This window comes from Sus scrofa, chromosome 1 (assembly GCF_054392235.1).
Source record: "Sus scrofa isolate SSC_HxYL_T2T_F1_AM1 chromosome 1, Sscrofa_HxYL_maternal_Yorkshire_Landrace_v2.0, whole genome shotgun sequence".
Classification (NCBI taxonomy): domain Eukaryota; kingdom Metazoa; phylum Chordata; class Mammalia; order Artiodactyla; family Suidae; genus Sus; species Sus scrofa.
In genome coordinates, this window is record NC_139383.1 from 27,644,201 (window position 1) to 27,670,173 (window position 25,973).

Here is a 25,973-nt window from a genome sequence, read left to right on the forward strand (position 1 = left end):
GCAGCGAATAATCTGTTTCTCTACAAAATGAAAAGGTTGCTACCTTTTGCTTTTTTCCTGGTCTTCCGGAGCAAGTCTGAAGTCACAAGGTAATTGCTAATCGACAAGCAAGAATAAGAAAAGCAACTTCACTGGGCACGAGTTTCACTAAATTGTACGCTCTGCGGCTCCAGAATCAGAAGCCTCGGGAAGATACAGGTCATCATCAGTAGTGTCCTAAAACGCAGATCAAGACTGGATCCCCGAGTAGAATCTGGCCTGTGTACTTCGGCTTTCCACGTGGCATCATACTCTGGCAGTTGGGACCATGAACCCCGGCCCTGGCGAAACTAACACTGACCTGGCCACTTCAGAGCTCAGAGCGGAACAGAGCGTCTGGATGTTCTCGCCTCGCTTCGACTGATCCTCAGACCGTCCCAGTCCCTAGTGCCACCGACCCCCCTACCGACCTCCAGGAGCCGGCAGCGGGAACCAGAAGCTCACAGCCCAGGCGCCTAACTCTGCCAGCTGCTGTCTGGGCAAACCCAGGAGCGTCGGTCAGAGCGGCTGCCTCGCCGCACCTGCCCACCAGGGGGCACGCACGAGCGCCGGGCCCAGGCGACAGCAGGCTCGCGGGCGCTCGCTCCCTCCTCCCTCCGCCCTCCCCTGACGGCGCTCACCTGTCTGGGCCGCGGGCCCCGGGGGCGGGGGACCGGCGGGAGCCAAGCCGAGGAAGAGGGCGGAGCGGCTTTCCAGGCGCGTCATCGGAGCACCATGGCGGACCTGGGAGCTGGCGGCGACAGCCACAGGGGCGGCGACGGCGCTGCGCACAGCGAAACAGGTGACTGCGCCGCGGGGGCAGGCGGGGGTCTGGCGGGCGCGGGCGAGGGAGCGGTAAGCGGGGCCGGGGGGCTAGCGCGGGGCCCCGGCGCTCCCCTCCCCCGCCCGGCCGCGGCCGGGAACGGCCGCCCCGGCACGCCGCGCACCGGGCTCGGAGCGCGCCTGCCCTCCGCCGTCCGCAGCCGCGCGTCGGCCGCTTGGCCCGGGCGTCCAAGTCCGCCGGCGTCCGGCCCCAGTTCCGGCCGCCCCTCTTGCGCTCCTCTTCGACTTCCCAACAGGTGCAAACGCTCCAAGGAGCGCAGGAGAGAGGAGGAAATGGAGAAACGCTGGCCTCTCACCTCCCACTTGCCGGGTTGGGTCTAATTCAGTTGAATGGGAAAATCGTATCCCCGAACCAAACCACCAGCCGGAAAAATCCTAGGCCAGGTGCTCCCCGCAGGGTTATCCGTTTCCGCGCAAACCCTCCCGCCTTAACCTGCACACTACGTGCTGGGGTCGCCCGACGCCAGTGGCGCAGCCTCGCGCTCGGTCGGGTGCGATGGTCCCGCGTGAGCAGCGCCCGCTCGCCGCCCGGGAGTCCGCAGTTAACCACCCGCTGAGATCGGGGGGTCGGGAGGCTGGGGGCTGCTTGTCGGAAGCTGGGCAACTGCGGGTGCTGCTGGGCGCTCAGAGATTGGCTGACTTGGAAGGGCCCTCTGCGTTGATGTTTTTAGTCCGTTTACCAACCCAATCTGATCAGGGCGCTGCAGTGTTGAAGACCCCCCTCTCCTCGCAGCCTCCACCCCGCGGTCAGGGGCAGGAGCTCAAATCTCCAAGAGCATTAAGTCCTCCCCTCCCCCATCTTATTATATGTAGACGTTTTTCCCCCTCGAGATACGGTTTTGTTTTTGTTAGGTTGGTTTTTTTTTTTTTTCCTTGAGACCGTCTTGCAGATCTACCCCTCTCTCCCAGTCCTCTCTTCTATTCTTGGCCAGTAAATTGTTTCTGATACCTTCCTACACTTGGAATGGGGGCGGTGAGGCTGTTTCTTATTTTAAAAAGAAACTCAAATTGCAGCCTCTCCAGTGGTATTGTATTTTTCTGCTCACATATAATCGGGAACAATTGTTTCCTAGATGTAAAATTCCTCCCACCCTCAAAAACAGTGTTAATTTAAATGGTATGCTTATTTTAACGTGAAAGGTTCAGACAAGCTATAACAGTATTTTCAAATGATGCATCTGTTCTGCTAGGTTGTTTGGGCACCTAAAGTCTAATGACTTAATCCCTCCAGCCAAAATACCTGAGGTTAAGACAAGGCATCTTGAACTTGTTTACTTGAAGTCACCCTACTTCCTGTAGGGTGGTTTATTTCGTCTTAATGTGCTGGAAAGATTGGCAGGTCATTATTTTGGTTTGGGGTGGGGAAGGGGTAATCAGGAGGACATGCCTTTGTAATTGTTTTGGGGAACTTGATAAACTGGGCGCTGAGGGTTAGGCTCCCCAAGTTGAGGAGAGCGGAAGAAGGGCAGCACCCACACTGAAAATATAAATTGGTTTGGTGCCTAATCCCCACAAAGAAGAAGAAAAAAAAAATACTTCTGAAACAAAATTGTTCCGGTGAGTTAATACGCAGCGATTTATGCGCCAAAACAAACAAACACTTGCTAGAATCCGCACATGAACAAGTTGTTCAGATGTAAATGAACTACATCTAGCTTATTCAGTGCCTGAGCATATTAACGAACAAATTGGTCATGCTTCTGACAACCTAGAAATCAGTTGAGTGGCCATCAGTGAAATATTTCCTTTATGAAGAAGGGAATTTAATTTAATTGGCTACCATCTCCATCATCGTAAACAATTCTTCCACATCTCTGCCTGGAAACTTCTGTTTCCAAGGGGCAAATTTTATATATGGTTTTTTGAATAATTGTACTTTATAATTTAACTAAGACAGTTCTGACATGTCTTTTTCCTATGTTTCTTGTTTTTTTCGAGCCCTGGATTATGCAATATTTTTGGTGCTCAGAGCACCTATGTGAGCAGGTGCTGAAGAAAGAAGAAAGATGAATATTATATATTTAAATCTAGCAATATTTTGAATGAATAAATTAGGATTTCTTGAATTATAACAACTTCAACTTATGAGGTTTTCCATGTATTTAGAACAGGTGGCCTATACCTGAATTATCAGACTTCATTGTGGTACTTTATTCTTATGGACATTTCACATTGTAACATCCAAATGCTGCAAGTCATTATTTTTTTAAACAACCACAGGATTGTATTGAGGTGGGTTTTTTTTGGGGGGGGTTACTGTCTTTTATCATCAAGCGGTGAAAATTGCCACTTCAGATGGCAACATTTGTTGAGGAATTCATTTTATTCCCTTTTTTAGAACTGGTTATTTGAAGGTAGGGCCTTTTCTTAAACGTCTCTCAGTTTTTCTGTCCCTGTGCAAAGATCTTGGTATAATTTTAGGGCAATTTCGATTAGAATCTCAAGAGACTATAAAAATAACACCTGTAATGTGATCATAATTATATATATATGTACGTGTGTGTATCAAAGACGGTTGAAAATTGGTGGTAATACCACCTGTAAAATGAGAACTTGTTAGAATATTTAAAGGTACTATATAAAAATCATGTTTCCTTGAACATATAAAAACTATTTCTGTCAGCATATATTTATCTTCTACCCAAAGGCAGTCAAATCACCTTTTTTGGGGTGACATTTTTTTGTCTTGAGGATAAACAGTTCTTTCAATGTATTTTTCAATAACCAAAAGTAAGCAAGAACTAAGAAAAATAATTGACTTGAAAACAAGTTTTCAATTTCACCACTAGAGGATGTCAGGTTCTTTGCACATTATTGTTTTGAGTAATAGATTGAAATTCACAAGATTGCCTCTGCCTGAGCTTTGTGTATTTAATTTTACACTGGTGCTGAAGAGCTTTAAAAGTGAGTGTGCAGAGCTAATTTCTCACTTTAATAACTTCCTTTTAAAAAGCCTACTGAAATAAGACCAAATTTAAAGCAGCTTTTGATTAATTCATGAGACCACATTTCATGCACAGGAGATAAGTTCATACCTGTAATCTGTGAATCCTGTTGATCTTCCTTTGGAAGAAATGACTTAAAACCTGGAATTGTGCTTTTTCTCTCCTTAGCAGGTAGTGTGGTGGAAGAACACAGACTTTTTTGTGATCTTGGTCTTAACACTTCACTGCATTTTTCCAAATTAAAAGGTGATCTTTAAAGCCTTAGATTTGAGAGTTTAGAGATATCTGCAAATATATTTGTTAGATAGGGTCTCAGATTAGAAGTTGATATTAAACTCATCCATTTTGAAATTCACATCCTAAAGCTGGAAACACTTCATTTGGGTGAATAGACAACTTTTTTCCAGTTGTATTGTGCCTGACTCTTGCCTTTACATCTTGCTAAAAGAAGGATTAGTACTAGACAAGGCATTTGTGCTCAGGAGCATGCATTTATTTGGTATCATTAGTTAGGCACATGTGTGAAACACTAATTTACATGGGCATATTCTTTTAAAAAAAATCTGGAGTTCCCGTCATGGCTCAGTGGTTAACGAATCCAACTAGGAACCATGAGGTTGCAGGTTCGATCCCTGGCCTTGCTCAATGGGTTAACGATCCGGTGTTGCCATGAGCTGTGGTGTAGGTCGAAAGGTCGAAGACGTGGCTCGGATCTGGCGTTGCTGTGGCTCTGGCATAGGCCAGTGGCTGCAGCTCCGATTAGACCCCTAGCCTGGGAACCTCCACATGCCGCAAGCGCGGCCCTAGAAAAGACAGAGAGATTAAAAAAAAAAAAAAAAAGAAAACAACTAACATTTGTGCCTCCTGGGGCATGAAAAAGAATCACATGAAAAGGGTTATTTTTTAAAACTCAGTTCTCATTATATTGACTGAAAGTATTACAGCTTAAGATAATTTGTCCAAGACCTCTGTACCTTCTATAAAACATTTTGGTGGCTGAAAGCTTGATAAAGACTTGATCCTTGGCTTTGGAAAGGAAAACAAAACCCACAATTAAGTAATTGCAGGTGATGAGGGGTTCAGTGAGGAAAGAATTGCTTTTAGCTGCCTCCTTTCATCAGGGAGGACATACGGGGTCTAGTAATTAATTTAAACTTTTAAAATGGGTAAATGGATGGAAGACAGGAAGAAAAATAAAGGTGCAGATGTGGCAAAGAAGAACATTTTGGTCCTGTTGAGTTGCGTGAGAGTCAACACTAAAGAGCCCCAGAAATGAAGGCACGTTGAGGCCATGTTGCAGAGCGATCCCGCCAGGAGGTCAGCACATGATTCCACAGGCCGGGGAAACTCCAGATGATTCCAGAAAATGCCATATCTGGAATGAAGCGTGATATAAACTAGGTAATTCTGTACTTCTGGATCTTGAAAGCTCGACTGCAAAGTTTAGCTGAAGAGCTCAGCCTTGCTTTTTAGGAATGCATAGTCCCTTCTCGAAAAGTCATTCTCTTAATTGACTTTGGCTGCCTTGGGAAGGGTACCACGGGCGGGAGGTGGGGCTGTGTATGAGGAGCATCTGTGGTCAGCTCAGCTAGGTTTCTGGAGATCAGCTGGGGGCGGGGATCAGTATTCTATCAGGTGGTCCTCATTTTGAAGCAGCAGGAAGGATTTAAGAAGGATGCATTCAGTGACGTACAGACCACCTTTGAGGTTCCTGCAGAAACCTAGGCCAGCGTTGAACCAGCACGGTGGCGTGGCAGTGGAACTGGGTGGACGGAGGCGTGTGTTCAAGGATGCAGGTAAAAAGTTGACGTAAAAGATTCTACTCCAGGTTTGAGAATGACTCATTGGTTTAAGAGTGGCATGAAAACAGTCGTGAGGAGGATCGGGTTTGGGTGGAAAAGCTAGAAAAATCTCTGCTCTAAACGTGGATGCTTGAGATGCAGTGGAGACACACCCCTTCGATGGAAGTAGAAACATCAAATGGACAAGTGGAAGGATGGGAACAAGGAGAAACAGAGGGCAGGACTCTGGGATTTAATCCATAAGGGGAACGTGATTGAAGAGGAGAGTAGCGAAAGGAAAATGGAACAGGGGGTGAGACAACACTTCAAGTATAAGAGGAAGAAAGAGCCAGCCGAGGAGTTGAGCAAAAAAGCCAGAAAGTTAGGAAAAGCATCATTGAGCAGTCCCGCTCCTGCCAAGGGAGAGAGACGGGGAGGGCAAGGATTTGGAGGCTGAAGAGAAAGAAAAGCCACTGGTGTGGTTACCAGGTAGTCACTGACCACCTCCAGAAGGGGTGTTTTGGCGTCGGGGGAGGGGTGTCACAGATGATGCCAGTAGCAGACTAGCAGTAGGAAAGGAAAGAGTCAATTTAAAAGACCCTCTGGAGTTCCCGTCGTGGCGCAGTGGTTAACGAATCCGACTAGGAACCATGAGGTTGCGGGTTCGGTCCCTGCCCTTGCTCAGTGGGTTAATGATCCGGCGTTGCCGTGAGCTGTGGTGTAGGTTGCAGACGCGGCTCGGATCCCGCGTTGCTGTGGCTCTGGCGTAGGCCGGTGGCTACAGCTCCGATTCAACCCCTGGCCTGGGAACCTCCATATGCCGCGGGAGCGGCCCAAGAAATAGCAACAACAACAATAACAAGAACAACAAAAAAGACAAAAAAAAAAACAAAAACAAAAACCCTCTATGTCAAGTCCACGGGTGAAAGGAAAAAAATGTGTTTTATCTTTTAATGTGCATACAATTTACGGCTTTTCATGGGGGGTGCTGTACAGTTCATTGACAGTTCATTTGTCGGATGTGTAGTCGTGTAACCATCGTGGTGATAATGATCCAGAAGAATCCTCTTGCCCCAGAGAATTCCCTCACACCACCCTTCTGACCAGGTTCTCCTGTCCTGGCAACCACTGAACTGTTCGCCATCCTAGTTTTGCCTCTTCCAGAAAGTCATAAACAGATTTTGGAGCCTGAAGTTTTTTCACTCCGCATAACGCAGTTGAGATTCAACCGTGTTGTCTGTGTCGGTATTTATTGATGGGTAGTTTGCCATGTGAGGAAGTCCCACAGATTAGTCCATCCACCCTCCCGCTGAGGAATCTTGGGTTATTTTTAGGCTTTGATGATGTAAATAAGGCTGCTGTAAACAAGTATGTACACATTTTTAAGAGAAATACCTAGGAGTGGCATTGCTGACTCCTCTGTAAGTATGTTTATAAGAAACTGCTAAACTGTTTTCTGGAAGGAATGTTCTTGCATTCCTACAGGCAATGGATGCGAGTCATCCTTGCTCTGCATTCTTGCCAACACTTGATATTGTTAGGTTTAATTTTGGTTTTGAACCATTTCGACAAGTCATTTGAGTAAAGCAGTGTAATCACCTCAAAACAGTGCCCTTAGGGAGGCTAACGGATGCTCGCTTCAACTAGAAAAAACTGTGGAGGTAGAGGTGCTCCCAGTGCCCAGGTGTGATGTGTGGAGTTTCGATTTGGCTCTAATATCATTAGCTTCTTTAGTTTCTGTAGAGTCTGCGTTCTGAAGTTAATTACGACCAGAAGTGCCATCATACAGCATATCCCAGGCCAGTCCAAGTTCTCTTCTCCCCCTTGATACCTATCTTCTTATTGCTTGAGATAGGCTTTCTAGAATTGGGAAATTAAATGGGTTTTTTTTTTGGGGCGGGGGGAGCGGTTAGCTGGAAATACTGTGCTATAACTTGTGTTATGGTCCTGGCTTTTCTCCCTTCGTTAACTACTATTCTTCTTAGCATCTTTATTTGAGGAAATGACCAGTTGAGAAAAAACTCTTTAAGATTTCTCAGGTGCCCCTTCGAATTTTGATTTGAACGGTAATATATTTTCGACAGCAAGGATTCACTGCCCTCAGCAGTTCCTCACCCTTGAAAGCTCGCCCAGAAGCAGTTGTCAGAATTGTGAGAAAGTGGAGCTGACTGACACACCTGAGCAAAGAGTGCAGCTGAGAGTGAGGACGCAAAACCGAGGAGGAAGGAAGCCGAGTGACCTGCACTTGGCGTCCGTGAACTGGGCTTCACCAGCGCTGTTACTAGAACTGTGTGTATTGACGTTTAGAGTATTGAGATTTGCCATCTCAATATTTAGGAATATCTGTAAAATTTCTTTTGTGACCTTTTTAATGCTCTGAAAGCCTCCCTTTTGGAGGCAGCTTTCTGGTAAACAGAAGCATCCTTTTCTATGGCATAACCTGCCATTATAAAACTTGTATTCCTGCACCATTGAAAATAGAAAAGAAGTTCTATTCTAGGAAAAGATTAAATTCTAAGGTGAAATGCTAGAAAGAAACCTCCCTTCCCCCCTTAGCATCTCACAACCCAAGTCCTGCTTTGGTGGCAGTATCGTGCGTAGTAACTGGCTGTAGTAAAAACACCTGGCTGCTTTTCACGCCTTTAATCCAGGCCTCTGTTTCCCAGAAGCTCCTGACCCGACTCTTGAGGGTAGAGGACACATCACACAGGGCCTGGCTGTCTGCTTCCTGCATTCTTGCTGGATTGGTGCCTGTTCACAGTAGATACTCTAAATTAGCTCGTGTAAATATAGTTTAGTCCTTGGACATAAGGTTCTGTCGTTGAACCGATTATTGAGGTCATGCTGGGGCCTCATTGATACAGATCACTGGTTCTCAATCTTGGCAGTGAGTGAAAATCACTTGGGGACCTTTTAACATCTCAGTGCCCAGGCCTCGCCCTAGGTAATTATCTGAGAATCCCTAGGGGTGGGAGCCAGGTGGCAGTGTTTTTTCAAAATTCCCCAGATGGTTCCAACATGCAGTCAAGGTTGAGAACTACTTTATTTTTTTACTAAAGTATAGTTGATTTACAATGTCTCATCAAGTTCTGTTGTACAACAAAGTGACCCAATCACATTTCTCTATGCTGTACAGTAGGATCCCGCTGCCCATCCGTACCAGATATGTTTGCACCCCCAAAATGCCCATCCCTCCCACTCCTTCCCCCCACCCCCAGGAGCCCCCAGTCTGCTCTTCTTGGCTATGATCTGTTCTGTTTTTTGTTTGTTATTTTTATATAGGATCATCTGTTCCATGTTATAGATTCCACGAATAAGTGATAGTTACCTCACTTAGTATGAGAGTCTCCAGCTACATCCATGTTGCTGCAAATGGCAGTAGTTTGTCTTTTTTTTATGGCTGAGTAACATTCCATTGCATATATGTACCACATCTTCTTAAGCCATTCATCCGTCAATGAACATTTAGGTTGTTTCCGTGTCTTGGCTATTGTGAACAGTGCTGCAATGAACATAAGGGTGCATGTATCTTTTCCAATGAGAGTTTTGTCTGGGTATATGCCCAGCAGTGGAATTGCTGGATCATACCGTAGTGCCTATATTTAGTTTTCTAAGGTGCCTCTATACTGTTCTCCATAATGGTTGTACCAGTTTACATCCCCACCAACAGTGGAGGAGGGTTCCCTTTTTCTCCACACCTTCTCCAGCACTGATTGTCTTGTTAATGATGGCCATTTTGACTGGTGTGAGGTGGTACCTTGTTGTTTTGATTTGCATTTCTCTAATAATTAGTGATGTTGAGCATTTTTTCATATGCTTGTTGACTATCCATATGTCTTCTTTGGAGAAATGTCTGTTTAGGTTTCTGCACATTTTTCAATTGGGTTTATTTTTTTGTTGTTGATTTGCATGAGTTTGCATATTTTGGAAATTAGGCCCTTGTCTTTTCTCCCATTCTGTGAGTTGTCTTTTGTTTTAATGGTTTCCTTTGCTGTGCAAAAGCTTTTGAGTTTGATTAGGTCCCATTGGTTTATTTGTGTCTTTATTGTCATTATTCTTAGGTAGATCAAACAAGGTGTTGCTGTGATTTATGTCAAAGAGCATTCTGCCTATGTTTTCCTCTAGGAGTTTTATAGTGTCTGGCTGTACATTTAGGTTTTTAATCCATTTTGATTTTATTTTTTGTATATGGTATTCTATAGTGTTTTACTTTCATTCTTTTACATGGTAGCTTTCCAATTTTCCCAGCACCATTTATTGAAAAGGCTTTCTTCTACTGTATGTTCTGTCTTCCTTTGTCATAGATTAATTGCCCATAGATACTTGGGTTTATATCTGGGCTTTCTATCCTGTTCCATTGGTATGTATTTCTGTTTTTGTTCCAGTACCACATTGTTTTGATGACTGTAGCTTTGTAGTGTTGTCCAAGTCAGGAAGCTTGATTCCTCCATTTTCGTTTTTCTTTTTCAATATTGCTTTGGCTATTCAGGGTCTCTTGTGTTTCCATACACATTTTAAAATATTCTGTTCTAGTTCTGTGAAGAATGTCTTTGGTAATTTGATAGGGATTTCATTGCATCTGTAGATTGCCTTGGGTAGTGTAGTCCTCTTGACAACATTGAGTCTTCCAATCAAAGAACATCGTATATCTTTTCTGTTTGTGTAGTCTTTGATTTCTTTCATCAACGTTTTATAGTTTTCAGACTATAGTTTTTTTGTCTCTTTAGGTAGGTTTATTCCTGGGTATTTTATTTGTTTTGATGCAATTATAAATGGAATGGTTTCTCTGATGTCTCTTTCTGATCTTTCATTATTAGTATATAGAAATTCAATTGGTTTCTGTGTGTTAATTTTGTAGCCTGCAACTTTGCCAAATTCATTGAAGAGTTCTAACAGTTTTCTGGTGCTGTCTTTAGGGTTTTCTAAGTATAGTATCATATCATCTGCAAACAGTGATAGTTTTACTCCTTCTTTCCCAATTTGAATTCCTTTTATTTCTTTTTCTTCTTTGATTGCTGTGGCTAGAACTTCCACAACTATGTTGAAGAATGGTGAAAGTGGACATCCTTGTCTTGTTCCTGATCTTAATGGGAATGGTTCCAATTTTTCACCATTGAGAATGATGTTAGCTGTGGGTTTTTCATATTTTTTTTATTATTTTGAAGTAGATTCCCTCTATCCCCACTCTCTGGAGAGTTCTTATCAGAAATAGATGTTGAATTTTGTTAAAAGCCTTTTCTGCATCTATTGAGATAATCATATAGTTTTTATTCTTTAGTTTGTTGATGTGGTTTATCACATTGATAGATTTGCAGACACTGAAGAACCCTTGCATCCCTGAGATAAATCCTACCTGATCATGGTATGGTGTATGATCCTTTTAATATATATTTGGATTCGGTTTGCTAATATTTTGTTGAGCATTTTTGCATCTATGTTCATCAGTGATACTGGTCTGTAATTTTCTTTTTTTGTGGTATCTTTGTCTGGTTTTGGTATCAGGGTGATGGTGGCCTCATAGAATGAGCTTGGGAGTGTTCCTTCCACTGTGATTTTTTTTGAGAGAGTTTCAGAAGAATAGGTGTTAACTCTTCTCTGAATGTTTGATAGAATTCACCTGTATAGCCATCTGGTCCTAGACTTATTTTTTGGAAGGTTTTTAATGACTATTCAGTTTTGTTACTTGTGATTGGTCTGTTCATAATTTCAATTTCTTCCTGATTCAGTCTTGGTAGGCTGTATCTTTGTAAGAATCTGTGCATTTCCTTTAGGTTGTCCATTTTATTGGCATAAACTTGCTTATAGTATTCTCTTATCCTTTGTATATATGTGGGAGTCAGTCGTGATTTCTCCTTTTTCATTTCTAATTTTATTGATTTGTGCCTTTTTTTTTTTTTTTTTTTTAAATGAGTCCAGCTAAAGGTTTTTCAATTTTGTGGATCTTTTCCAGGAACCAGCTTTTGATTTCATTGGTCTTCTCTGTTGTTTTGTCTTTATTTCATTTATTTTGTGCTCTGATCTTTAGGATTTCCTTCCTTCTAATTTCAGGCTTTGTCTCTTTTTCCTTCTCTAATTGTTTTGGGTGCAAGGTTAGGTTGTTTGAGCTGCTTCTTTCTTTCTTGAGGTAAGATTGTATTACTATTAACTTCCCTCTCAGAACTGCTTGTGTTTTCTTGATTCTCTGTCTGGATGATCTGTCTCTTAATGTAAGTAGGATGGTAGACTCCCCCACTATGATTGTGTTGCTGTCAGCAATTGCCTTATATATTGAGGTACTCCTAAATCGGGTGCATATATATTTACAGTTGTTATTTCTTCTTCTTGGGTTGGTCCTTTCGCTATTAGGTAGTGCCCTTCTTTGTCTCTTGTGATTTTCTTTAAAGTCCATTTTGTCTGAAAATGAGTATTGCTACTCCTGCTTTCCTTTGATTTCCATTTGCATGTAATATCTTCTTCCATCCCCTCACTTTCACTCTGTGTGTCCTTCAGTCTGAAGTGAGTCTCTTACACACAGCATATACATGGGTCTTGTTTTTGTGGGTTTTTTGTTTGTTTTTGTCTTTTTGCCTTTTCTAGGGGCACATCCACAGCATATGGAGGTTCCCAGGCTAGCGGTCCAATCAGAGATGTAGCTGCCCCAGAGCCATGGCAATGCCAGATCCAAGCCGCATCTGTGACCTAACATCACAGCTCACGGCAATGCCAGATCCGAGCCGCATCTGTGACCTAACATCACAGCTCACGGCAATGCTGGATCCTTAACCCACTGAGCAAGGCTAGGGATCGAACCCGCAACCTCATGGTTCATAGTCAGATTTGTTAACCACTGAGCCACGACGGGAACTCCATGGGTCTTGTTTTTGTATCTATTCAGCCAGTCCGTGTCTTTTGGTTGGAGCATTTAATCCATTTACACTCAGTATAATTATGGATAAGTATGTATGTATTGCCATTTTGTTAATTGCTTTGAATCAGTGCTTCAGGTCTTTGTTTTTTTCTCCTCTTGTCTTCTCTTGCAAGTCACTATCTTTAGTGTCATGTTTGGATTGCTTTCCTTATGTGTGTTTCTATTGTACTTGTTTTGGTTTGTAGTTCTCTTATTTTTGAATGCATTTTTGATGTTCTGCATTTGTCTTATGTCTGCTAGTTTTGATACAATTTTTGCTGTTGGGTGATTTTTCTATCTTTATCTTTGTCTTTACCACTGATTTTTCTCTTTTGAAATTTTCTTGTTTCTAGTTGTGGCTTTTTCCTTTTGGCTTGGAGAAGTTCCTTTAGAGTTGCTGTAGAGCTGGTTTGGAGTTGCTGATTTCTTTTAGCTTTTGTTTGTCTCAAAAGCTTTTGATCTCTCCTTCAAATCTGAGAGCCTTGCTAGGTATAATATTTTTGGTTCTAGGTTCCTCCCTGAGAACTACTTTAGATCCATTTCCTATTTAGTGCTCTTCCATTTGACCTTAGGTTTAATTTGGAGGTGTTGAATGTATCTTACTTATGAAAACCACTTGGATTATAACAGCTCCTCTTCGGCATCTAGTGCATTTACTCGCCTATCTCTTATTTAACCCCAGTAGTTGTTTTTGAAGAAAAGGTGGAAGTGAATATGGGTATGAGTCCACTGAGTAGCTAAATGTATGTTCACATGTACTCAGGGACATATTGATGCACTCTTATGTATGAATATATGCAGTTAGACAAGATGTTAGGTGATTAGCTTTCCTTTTGTCTACTTTTCTTAACTGCTACACTGTCTTTCTCCTTTTCCTCCCCCTCCTCCTCAAAACAAGGAAAGGTCAATTTCGGGTAGATAATTAAAGGGTTCTTTTTGTAGAAAATTATATACTTTGTTCAGATTTTTGTGGTGACCCATGAACTCTAATCACGAGATGCCTGGCTCTATAGACCAGCTCTTGTTTCTTCTGTCTATAAATACTTGGCACAAGGATGACCTTAAGCCTTGATGCCCTCCTCGTCTGTCTTATTCCTGACCTGACGCTAATACCCTTTGAGCTAATCTTCCTTCACTTGTCTTCTTTCTTGTTGGATGATACTCGACTGAAGGCTTAGTCTGGTGACCTCTGCTCTTGTCACTTTGTGTTTTTTTCTCAACGATACTGGCATTAATGGCTTTGACCATCACCTCATGTGAATACCTCTGGCTCTTTGTGTCAGAACTTCTAGATGTACTTCTGAGCTGCATTTGTGAGGATATGAGGTGCCAGCAATTGTGACTTGACGCTTTTTTAGGGAGGGCTGACTTTTGGCAGACTGGTTTCCTCTGTTTCTTTTCTCATCCCTGCTGCTGGCATCTGCCTAGCTGTAAAATCCAGGACCAGAATGAAAAGGGCAACTGGGGATATGGAATGGGACTGGTCTCTTAACTTTTTTTTTTTTTTTTTTTTTTTAAATCTTTGATTTCCCCCTCCCTACCAGCCTCAGGATTGTTCTGAAACTGAGCATGTGTGAAGCCATATGATCTTGCTCTCAAAATGGACCACCCAATTATAATTATTTGCTTTTTAGGACTGCACCCACAGCATATGGGAGTTCCAGGGTAGGGGTCAAATCAGAACTGCAGGTGCCAGCCTACACCACCACTTGCTGCAATGCCAGATCCCTGACCCACTGAGGAGGCCATGGATTGAACCTGAGTCCTCATGAATATTAGTTGGATTCATTTTCACTGTGCCACAACAGGAACTCCCTGACCACCCAATTATTTAGGTAGGAAATAATACTAACCTCTTACTTTGTGGTAGGACTCTGGGGGTCTGGCTGCCTGGGTTGCAGTCCCAACTCCACCCCCCACTCCCTGAGGGATACTGGGCAAGTCATTTCACTATTCTCTTCCTTAGTTTCTTCCTTTTTAAAACAGAGATAGTGATAGCAGCTTCCTGGGATAAGAATTAAATGAATTCATACATGTAGAGTATGTAGAACAGTGCCTGACTGACATAAGAGGGAATGTGTTAATACTGTGGTCATGATATGAAGGATTGCTAATGCGTCATTGTGAAGGTGCACACCGACCCTGGCATGCTGAATTTCTCCCTTGAGCAAAGTTTTATTTTTTGATTGGAAAGTCTCCATAATCAGAGAACCTGAGTGTAATGCTGATTCAGGCTTAACTGCAGCTGTGTGATCACAGGGCCACCGGCTTGGCGCAGGTATGGGAAGTATCAAAGCACAGAGGATGGTACTTTTCACCTGTTGCACAATATCTTCCAGTAGAAGATTGCTACATACTAACCTGTTAAATTTCATAAAGAGATTTTCTTAAATTGCAGAGGCTTATTTACAAGGCCTGTCCTGGGTTGTGTTGGACACCCATGTTAGCCCTTCTTGGTGTCGTTTGTTTTTTTTGTTTGTTTGTTTTTTTATTTTTGTAGTTTTAAGTGTTTATTACTATATTGTAGTTCTAAATTTGAAGTTCTCAAAATACAATTGCTATAGAATTATTGCACTTTAAATGAAAGATGGACTTCCATTCTTTTGAAACCACGAAGATGGACTTCTCCGGTCTATTATTTCTATAACTAGTCACCGTCACTTCATTGAATATGTTTCTCTATGAGAAAAATAGAGGAAGCGTATACAGCTTGCCTTCCACAAGCTTTCATGAGAAAGTTTGGGTTTCTTCAAAGTACTTGCATGAAATAGAAAATATCAGTAAGCTGTCTTTCTTATTTGTCATAGTTTCTTTCCTATTTGTTAAATTTCATAAGAGATTTTTTTACATTGCAGAGGCTCATTTACAAGGTCTATCCTGTATTTAGTGGGAGTGTGTGGGTGTGTGTGTGTGAAAGAGATGCAGACAGATGGACATTTCTTCCTGAGAAAATGCTGTCTTTTTCACCTTGTCATTCAGATTTTTATATCTTAAAATTTTGATAACTTATTAAACCTTAAGGAAATGCCATTTTAAGTGGGTCCTGGGTTTAAATGCCTTCAGATTGTCTTTATACAGAAGACACTGGGAGTTCCCGTTGTGGCACAGTGGTTAACGAATCCGACTAGGAACCATGAGGTTGCAGGTTCAATCCCTGGCCTTGCTCAGTGGGTTAAGGATCTGGTGTAAGCTGTGGTGTGGGTCACAGACATGCCTTGGATCCACCGTTGCTGTGGCTCTGGTATAGGCCAGTGGCTACAGCTCCAATTCGACCCCTAGCCTGGGAACCTCCATATGCTGTGGAAGCGGCTCAAGAAAAGGCAAAAAGACAAAAAAAAAAAAAAAAAAAAAAAAAAAAAAGACACTGTGGTCACTGAACAAATATGCTTTATGCCACCCTTAAAATATTAAAATTGTATCATTCTCCAGTGAAAATAAATTAATATTGAAAATAGCATTGTTTTATAATCACCCAACACTGGAATAAACCCAGAAATTTTGCAACAGTGGCTTCCTACCTCCTACCATCTCAACAAAGGTGCCCTTGTTGTGTATTTAAAGATACAGCCACATGCTTTGTAGAGTGGCTTTGACTAAGTCCCAGGCAGAGAGTATTGGGATGTAAAATACAAGTAGGTGAAAAGAAAGTGTTAAAATGAATAGAGCTGTTTTTACTTCAGGAGACCTTCAGGAGGGCAAATGCCTTTGAATAGAAAAGCCCCATAATCTTATAATCCAATGAAACATCATAGGAAAGAACACTAGTTTGGCATTTCTGATTGACTTCTCGGTGGTCCAGCTGTACCTAAAATAGCTTTGAGAATGTTATCCCATGTATTTACGAACCAATCAGGTTCAACATTGGCCTGCTATTCGCTGAGCATAGAGGGAAAAATCGGTCCCAATCATCCACCAGCTTGTGCAACACAAACCTAAACTGTATATGTGATTAGAACCACGTGTCATTGTGAAGGGGGTGGGGGACTCATTTAAGAAGATTCCGGGCGAGAGGAGGGGCACAGAATATCAGAAGGAAGGAATAAAAGGCTGTTGTAAATCTAGCAACTGCTTCAGAAATAGAAGCTGGTATATGGCATTTAGACACCTGTGGAGTCGTATTCCAAACTAGCTGGGAGCTGTGTAGTGACTTTTGCTGTATGGAGCACGGTGTTTTCTGTTTCTGATGTATCTATCTGGAAATACCTTCCTGGAACAATTTGCATTATTGCGATTATTTTTAAAACAAACAGCTTTGGTTATGTGGCTTGCCCTCTTTTTGTTTGTAAACAGAAAGGAAGAACAAGGTGTTTTTCCAGCAAGCTGTACACAGCCTGGCTTTGGGCTCTAAGGGAACATGGGTACTTCTTATTTTAGTAGTTTCAGGGCAAGTTTCTTCCTCCGTGCCTGTGAGGAAACCAGGTATTACTACGTCCAGCAAAAATTTTGAGACACGAGATTTTTATTATAACTTTGATTCCTTTATTGCAATATTGCAGGAACAGCCTTTTTTTTTTTAACACAAAGATTTAATACCTTTAACGATGGAAATGTAGCTATTTTGTTTTATGATAAAAGGCAAAATGGTCCATTTGTGGTGTTTTGGGAAGTTTGCCAAGCCTCTTTCAGCATTGTAATTCTTCCTCAGTTGGCTGTATGGAATTTACATGAGTTTTAAAGCAAGGGCTTAGAACACAGATACGAAAGGTGAAAGGTTTTAGAGATGAGGTTTGGGGTGACCTAAGTATACTTATCCACAAGTTCATCTTTATGAGATGTTATTCTTTTAGTATGAGAGCCCCCTAGAATCTTGATACCCCTAGGTCAGGCAAGACTAAAGGAAGCTGTATTTATGAAAACACATACTGGTTGTTAAGTGTCTACTTGGAAACTAATACTTCATATCTCTTTTAAGGAGATTATTGTTGCATGAGAAACGTTTTTGCATAGCAGTTGCAAATTTTAAAAGCTTGTGGGCTTGCTATTGACATCAAGTGTATTCTTACCTGTATAATTTAAAATTAAGGCCTTTGGTGTTCTGGTTGATTGCTGACCCTTGGAGTAGATGCGCTAGTCCTTTTCAGTGTGGACATTTACTGAATGAAAATGACCAAACCTCAGGCTGCTCACCATGATTATATAATTGGACATTTCTGGTAGTCACTGCCTTGCTCTACATTGATTTCAGAACTGTGTGGGGAAATTGTATAACTTTTGTTAGAGTTGGCTCTAGTTAACAAATGGGACCAATAACTTTATAAAGTTTAGTACCTCAAGCCTTCATACACACTTTATCTTCTCCAGAAAAAGCTGTTGTATTCTACCACCACCCCATCCACATATCTACATATTGTAGTTTCTTCTAATTGAAATTGTGGGATGGATTTCTTTTTCCGTACTTTCTAAACCATTTAATGTTAAGACTTCCAGACTGCTTAGTTCTTATATTGGTAAGAAGGATTTATTTGATGCTTTGAAGTTGACCTGTATTGGATTCTCAGTGACAGATCATTAGTAGAAATAGAGGGAGATTTAATAGGTCTGTTATCAGATGTCTTGACCCCAGTTTATGAATATTATCTTTCTTTTTCTTTTCTTTTTACGGCTGCACCTGTGGCATATGGAAGTTCCTGCACCGGGGGTTGAATCAGAGTGGCAGCTGTTGGCCTGTGCCACAGCCACAGCAACATGGGATCCAAGCTGCAACAGTGACCCGCCTCAGCTTATGGCAATGCTGGATCCTTAAGCCACTGTGCAAGGCCAGGGATTGAACCTGCATCCTCTTGGACACTATGTCAGGGTCTTAACCCACTGAGCCACAGGAGGAACTCCGATGAATGTTATCTTAATAGAACCTTGCAATATTGGGAAATGGTTTGAGTAAATGGTATTTAGCCTCATCGGTGGAGGTAATGATCACTGACACATAGTAGAGCTTTGACTGGCATGCTTTCATTCGAGCAGGTGGATTTTGGTGTGGGAATGGCGTGTCTGCATCTCTCTGGGGCCCCTGCCCAAGGTGGTTAACTTTCTATGTCAACCTGAGTGGGCTGCAGTGCCCAGCTTTGGGTCAAATGCTAGATTAGATGTTGCTCTGAAGAGATTTTGTCGTGACTCTAAATGATTAGCATTTACAGTCCGTTGACTTTAAAAGAGATGACCCTTGACTTCATCCAAAACTGAAGCCCTTCAGAGCAAAAACTGAGGATTCCCAAAGAGGGATTTAGCCTCAAGCTATGACATAGAAATCATGCCTGAGTTTTCAGCCTGCTGGTCTGCCCTTCAGTTTTGGACTTACCAGCCTGTGTATTCACAGCAGCTATTTTTCCTTAAAAGAGATCTTTTTTGTACCTAGAATTTATATATATTTTCTCCAGGGACATTGGACCAAAAATGCTATTGGTTCTGTGTCTCTGAAGAACCCTGACTTGATACATTGACCCTCAGAAAGAAAATCCAGGGTTTCCCTCCCAATTACGTGAAAACATTTAAATTACTTTAGAGATAAAATTTTAATTTATTAAGGCAAAAGAAGGATGGGAAACCGTCCCAAATTTAAAAATAAATCTTAATTGATGGCCTTTTTGGTTTTTTTTGAGGGCCACACCCATGGTATATGGAAGTTCCCGGGCTAGGGGTGGATTTGGAGCTGCAGCTGCTGGCCTACACCACAGCCACAGCAACACTGAATCCAGGCCGCATCTGTGACCTACACTGCAGCTTGTGGCAATGTTGGATTCTTAACCCACTGAGCGAGGCCAGGGATCAAACCCAAGTCCTCATGTGTACTAATTGGGTTCTTAACCCACTGAGCCACAACAGAAACTCTGGTGTCAGTGGTAATTTTAGGGAGATTTAGGATGAAGAATTGGGCAAGAGCAGTAAAGCAGCAAGGATAGGATTGGGGGAAGTTCGGGAGAGTCTGAAACAGTGTTCTTGACCTGTCCAATTCCTTACTGGCCCAAAGGCTTAGGACTGTTTCTTTTTAAAATGCCCATAAAATAATAAACTGAATTGGCTTACTATTTTTTAAGTATTGCTTTTCTCTCACAAACCTTTAGATCTCATCTTTTAAGTCACATAGCCGTGGTGATCCATCCATAATAAATTGTGCTGTTAACGGAAAATCTGTGTCGTATTCACCTTCAACCCCCCCCTTCCCCAGAGTGTTTTTTTGGTGTTTTTGTTTTGCCATTTCTTCGGCTGCTCCCATGGCATATGGAGGTTCCCAGGCTAGGGGTCGAATCGGAGCTGCAGCCACTGGCCTACACCAGAGCCACAGCAACTCAGGATCCGAGCCGCGTCTGCGACCTACACCACAGCTCATGGCAACACCGGATCCTTAACCCACTGAGCAAGGCCAGGGATCGAACCCACAACCTCATGGTTCCTAGTCAGATTCGTTAACCACTGAGCCCCAGTGGGAATCCACCAGAGTTTTTCCTGTAGTAGGTTTTCATTAGGCTGTGGGTGGGTGAGAGAGGAGGGCAGGCTGCAGGCTGCAGGTGTAGAAATCCTAGCTAGCTGGTCCTTCTATCCGAACATTCCCAAGTGAGGCTCCCATTGTTTTCATTATTTAGCGTTAAGCCTGAAGCCTCTGGGGGGCATCAGCTGAATGAGTAGAACAGTACAACTGCAGAGCTGCCCACAGAGAAGCCCTGTGGTGGGTAAGGCAGGACTGCGATCCGGTGACTGCAGGGAAGAGGGCTGTCTGAATCTCTTTGGCTTTTTCTCTCTACCTGACTGTTTTCCTCTAGGGATGTAACTCCAGTCTCCTTTTGTGTCGGGTTGTGGAATCGCAGGATTAGAAGAGACTCTGGAGTCTAAAAATCCATCCCGCACAGAACGTGTTAATCCAGCGCGTCATCCCAGACAGCGTTCGTGCTCGCTGTCCTCGGGGGAAAGCGCGGCTCATCACATTCCCGTAACTTCCGTCACCAGACCTCGGTCTGTCTTCCCGAACTACACTAAAAGTTACGCTGTAATTCCCTCATTGTGCTCCTCCGGAGTCTTAATTCTCTCCAGAGAAAAATACTTTTCTTCCAAATGATCCTCCTGTGAGGGGTCCTAGTGGCCCTCCTATCCGAATGTCTTCTAACTCATCATCCCATTTGGAATAGCTGGCTCAGGCCATGTGATCTGAGGACCAGAAAATAAAAAAAGGCTTGTTCTCTGACTCAGCCTGCTGGCTGCTGCTGATCCCGCCCCTGATGCGGCCCGGATTTTTACCGCCTCACGACACTGAGCAAGGTGAGCTTACTGTCCACGGGCCTGCCTTCCCTGCGTCTGCTGAAGCTTGGGTAGGCCTTCATGTTGTACCCATGCAGTTGCGTTTCTTTAATAGAAGAGGAGTTCTCATTGCTACGAAATTCATCCTTTTAACTGTAGTGCAATTCCATCTGTGGGGATAATTTCGATCCTGCTTCTAGCCGTGTCTCAGCTTTTATTTATCTATAGGTCTGCAGCCCTTGTTCTCATCTGAACTTTTAATAACATTAACCACCTTTTGGTCTCATTGTCCACCTCTCCAGCCTTCACCTGGACTTTGCAGGACCTCCGTATCCATGCTCACTCCCCTGAAATAGGTCTTCCGTTGAACGTGAGGAAGAATGCCTGTTCCTTAAAAAAAAAAAAGTTCTCTGCGAGTCTTTGTCTTCTGTCTCACCAGCCACTTGAGATCCCTTTTCTCTACCTGGACAGAGTTGTTAACGTGACTCGTTTTTCTTTCTCAAGTCTCACTCCTCTTTTCCAGCTCATCCCACAACAGCTGCCAGACTGGCCTGTCTGGATCACACGTTTAGTCATCAGCACCCTCCCCCCACCGCCCCCAGTGGCTCCCTTTGTCTCTGTTTGATGGGAGAACATTGCAGGATTTGGGTGCTGCCCACCCTCCACTGTCATCCACCAAAGCACCTCATGCAGCATCCTTGACATTGGACCTCTCCTAAAGCAAGGCAAGGAACCAGTTTCTTAGTTTTCATACCTTCCTAATGGCGTGGCTCAGACGTTAAACTCAGAACTGCTCACAGACCAGTGAGAAACTGAGTAACTTTGAGAGCATTGCCCTGGGCATCCGCTGCTGTCTTCCGCTGAACCCGTCATTTCTTTGCCTCATTTTGAATCTGTGAAATTGGATGTCTAACCTAAGAAGGGTGTCACTCTTAGGGGAAAGACCTTCTGTGCACATTTTAACTTCTGTCAAGGAATTGAGAGGTCCGTGTAATGAAGTATTAACTGAGAATAAGGCACAGGAGGGCCTCAAGGCATTCTAACCTATTTTACTGGGTTAAAGTTTAAAGTGGCCTTTTGTAATATTTGCAGCCTAGCTAGTGATGCCCAATGTTTAAGAAAGAGTTTGAAAGAAAACTTAGTATCCATACCTTATGTTTCGATAAATGAACCCTCAGGGTTTTAAATTTGTTTATGGCAGGGCAAACCTGGGAAAGTGGAATCTGCTAGTGCCACAAACTGTTTACTGTGCAACAAAGATTTATAGAAATGTTATAAAAGGCACAGCAGGGACCTGGTGCTTCTTGGTTGATGGCACGTCCCTACGAGGGTAATATTTACTGTTTTTCTTATATGCCTGTTAACAAAAGATCATACAGAAGATCAAAGCAAACCTGCTTCTTTGTCTTTCAAAGGGTCAGCCTTTGTGCAGTATTTCTTTGTCCAACAGGCTCTGCAAAATGCCTCAAGATGGCAGAGTGTTGAGCCTTTATTGCCACCAAAGCCGTGAGGAACTGGCATCACTCTAGGAAACTGTAAGGAGCCTTTTAACTTCAAGGATGGGGACGGCAGAGAACCAACTAGGATCCTTTGTTCCCTAGGGATTGTTTGATTTCATATCAACTTATGCTGGCTTTGTTATTTTCAAACCGTGTAAGGGTTTTTGTTGTTGTTGTTGTTTAAAAATTACATTAAAATGTGGCTTTCTGAGGGGTTCCTGGTGTGGCATAGCAGGTTAAGGATCCAGTGTTGTCTCTACAGTGTCTTGAGTTGCAGCTGAGGCATGGGTTCGATCCCTGGCCCAGCACAGTGGGTTAAGGATCTGGTGTTGCTGCAGCTGTGGCTCGGATTTGATCCCTCTTGTAGAAACTCCCATATGCTGTGGGTGTTGCCAAAATTAATAATAGTAATAATAGTAATAGTAATTGTGGTTTTCTGAAACTCCTGCTGGAAATGAATTGCGGCTTACTTTGGGGAGATGCACTAAGTATTTAAAAGATTGCCGAAGCCCGGTAGTTTTGAAGAGTTAATCATCTTCTCTGATACCAAAATGTGGAAAAGCATTTTGGTACGTCTGGGACCCCCCTGTAAAGTAACTAACTTATATGTATGCAGAACTGTAACTTACCAGTGAGTGGCCCTTCAATCCGGCAGTAATCATTTGCTGGCAACAGCAGTCCTTTCCCATTTCAGTAATGTTTTTGTAAAGCTCACTAAGCTTTTACAGAGGAAAATCTAGGTATACTTTCTCATGGCAGATTTCTCTTTGCAAGAGGATATTCTTAGATTCATTATGCTATTTTCCAATTTTAGGGTCATAGTGAAAGCTTGGGAAGCATACATGTGAACAGAAGCCTGAAGGCGTGTGCATGTGCCTACATGTGTTTAGTCTTTTACATAACATCGTGACAGCTAGGGCCAAGTCATGAGCTGACTTCCCTGCAGATCAGCAAGTTTAATTCTGTTTCATGCTCATGGGTTGGAGCTAGGTCAGAGGTGCCAGACAGCCAGGGTAGAAGGACAGACAGACATACCTTCACTGTGTCCTGAGGGAGTAGGGTGGGAGGTGTGAGCAGGGTGGGAACAGCAGCTGCTCAAGTGCCCTGTTGGCCTGTTTGGCTCATAGTGCTGATGGGTGGTACTGTTGTTGGATGGTGAGGACGTTTTGTGATGATTCTGCAAAATTTTTTTTCTCTGTACAAAGCCCATCTGGTTGTAAAATCTACCCTTTTGCGCTGGGTAGTGTCTCATTTCTCTCGTTTGCGCAAAATCTCCATTACAGCATTATCTATTATTTTTCACAATTTAAACAGAACAGTTGCACTGACTCTTGGACATCTACAGGCCCCAATTCCCGTGGGAACCAAACTAAGATTCGGCATCTGCAGGCGACATGCAAGGACAATCGTGCCACATTGAATTGAAAACACTTACTAGGGCCGAGGACCAGCTAAGGAGTTCAGAGTAGTAGTCCTTTCCTTTCTGGGGATATTTAAAGTCTCATTATCCCTTCTTTCCACATTTGCTTTTATTTGTGGTCAGAGTGTAAAAAGGAGGTGGCTGTAGCTCTGACTTCTGTCCCTGCAGGGGTCAAGCCACAGTATTCCATTAAAGGCTGCGTTTGAGCAGTTAGGACTCTAGTCTCAAATGTATGTATATGTCCTAAATGAGGGCAGAAAACGTGTACTTCATGAGTAGGAAAAAAAAAATCCTTTATTATGATTATTTGATCTTGAGCTGTTTGCTTTCCCGTGACTGGTCACAGCTGTGACCGAGACGCAGCTGGCTGGCGTTGGGAGTCTGGATTTGCAGAGAAGTAGGATGAAAGCATTTTGGCTTTAGAGGAAGTGGGCCTGGGTTTCATCCTGACCCAGTGATTTAACTAGCTGTGTGACGTAAACCTCTCTGAGCCTCAGTTTCCTGCCCTGTCCGGTGGTGAAACTCCTCTTTCCCTCAGGGCCATGGTAACTAACAAAGGTAGCGTCTCTAATGCACCTAGCACAGTGTCAGACCGCAAGTTGAACATGTTCCCTGATGATGGGCTATTATTATATTCCTTGACTTGAGCCTGCATGGCCACATGCCTTGATTGTGTACCTCCTTTGGTGAGTTCTCCTTACCCCTGTAAGTGGTTTTAAGTATATAATTTCTTTTCTTTTAAAAACAAAACGGAACAGCCATTTTGGTGCCTTTCACATTTTTGATACAAATCAACATCCTCTGGGAGACCCCTTAGAGCATGAAAAATGCCCTCTTTGTGACCGAGGGGTATTCCACCAAAATTAGCAGAAAAGGAAGACCACTGATCAGCTGGCCTGGGTAGTAGAGCAGGGCTCAGTTCTGGTCCTTTAAGTCTCCAGAGGCTGTCCTGTGATCTCTTTTCCAGTACCTTCATTCTGCTGGGTGCCTGGAGTGCAGGCACAGACCCCAAGGAGGATGCCTTCCTGTAACCTGTAATCTTGTCTGGACCACTTAAACACTAGGCAGTATATGCTTGGCTGTTGCATTTCTCCCATGGAGTGATTGAGGCCATCCTTGAATGGAGCAAACTGGGCCTCATCTGCAGGGGTTATCTGAATTTGAGCACCCACTTTGCTTTTCAAAACCTACTCTTAGGAAGGTTTTTCGTTACCTTCCTACGATACCTACCTCTTTAATATTGTCATTTCATTTTTTTTTTTTTTTTTAAGAAAGTAGAAGGAAAAAAAAAAATCCCTTTTTCTTTAGCATTACCGCTTTCAGCAGTGCTTTCATTAAACTCAGTGGAGATGATTGGAAGCTGTTAGCTTTATTTGGGTGAGGACTGTTCCTGAGTAAAATCTGTCATTTGCCCAAGACACTGATTTTTATTTTCTCTGCTAAGAGGTAGTTTCAGCTATACTCTGTGTGTGTGTGTGTGTGTGTGCGCGCGTGTGTGTCTTATAGATATGAGCCTGATACTCTCGAAATAAAGAAACTAAAGTAGATTTGAAAATGTTTTCACAAATACGTTAACGATATTGGCTTATAGTTTTTGGTGATCTGATTAAAGAAAAATACACAGGAAATAAAAAATGTATTAGCTCAGAAAAAAGTTCCCCAGTTACAGAAAATCATGGAAGTACATTAACCAATTTGTATCCCCGCTTTCTTTGAAGGCACAGGTCCTCCCTTTCCTTTCCTCTCCACATCTTGCCCTCCCTGTAGAAGCTGGAGAAAGAAGGAACAAGAATTCTAAATCATGTAGGCCAAGCATTTATCAAGAGAAGCACTGGAGTAGGAAGGAGGGGATCTAAATTTTTCTTTTCGACTTGGCTACCAACTAACATGGGACAAGGAACTTGGCCTCGTGGGCCTCAGCTTCCTCGCATGTAGAATGACACTGATTCAGATGCTTTCTCAGACCCATTCAGTGCTGTTTCCGTTCTTATTCCAAATGTCTTGTTACCAGTTAACATGGTTTTTTTTTTTTTTTTTTTTTTTTTAGGGCTACACCTGTGCCATATGAAGGTTCCCAGGCTAGGGGTCGAATCGGAGCTGTAGCCTCTGGCCTATGCCCCAGCCACAGCAATGCCAGATCTGAGCTGCATCTGTGACCTACACCACGGTTCACGACAACGCCAGATCCTTCACCCACTGAGTGAGGCCAGGTATCGAACCTGCATCCTCATGGATACTGATCAGATTTGTTTCTGCTGAGCCACAACTGCAATTCCTAACATGATTTTAAATAAACTCCATATCTGGTACTTCCTGCATTTCTCTAAGCCGCAAACCTAAACACAGCAATTTAAT

General features: G+C 43.0%; 1 protein-coding gene across 16 annotated transcripts in view; it reads left to right on the plus strand.

Annotated features, from left to right (window-relative positions):
- Positions 1-689: 689 nt before the first annotated feature.
- MAP7 (microtubule associated protein 7) overlaps positions 690-25,973 on the plus strand; it is a 176,851-nt gene continuing 151,567 nt past the window's right edge. For 8 of the 16 annotated variants that reach the window (XM_084955193.1, XM_084955201.1, XM_021072611.2 and 5 more), the window contains exon 1: positions 690-820. In XM_084955193.1, the coding sequence (XP_084811319.1) occupies positions 754-820 (67 nt within the window). In that variant the 5' untranslated portion in view covers positions 690-753. Of the gene's footprint in view, positions 821-20,360; positions 20,721-25,973 lie in introns of those variants that run through there. The other 8 variants (XM_084955216.1, XM_084955223.1, XM_084955262.1 and 5 more) reach the window with 1 other exon arrangement.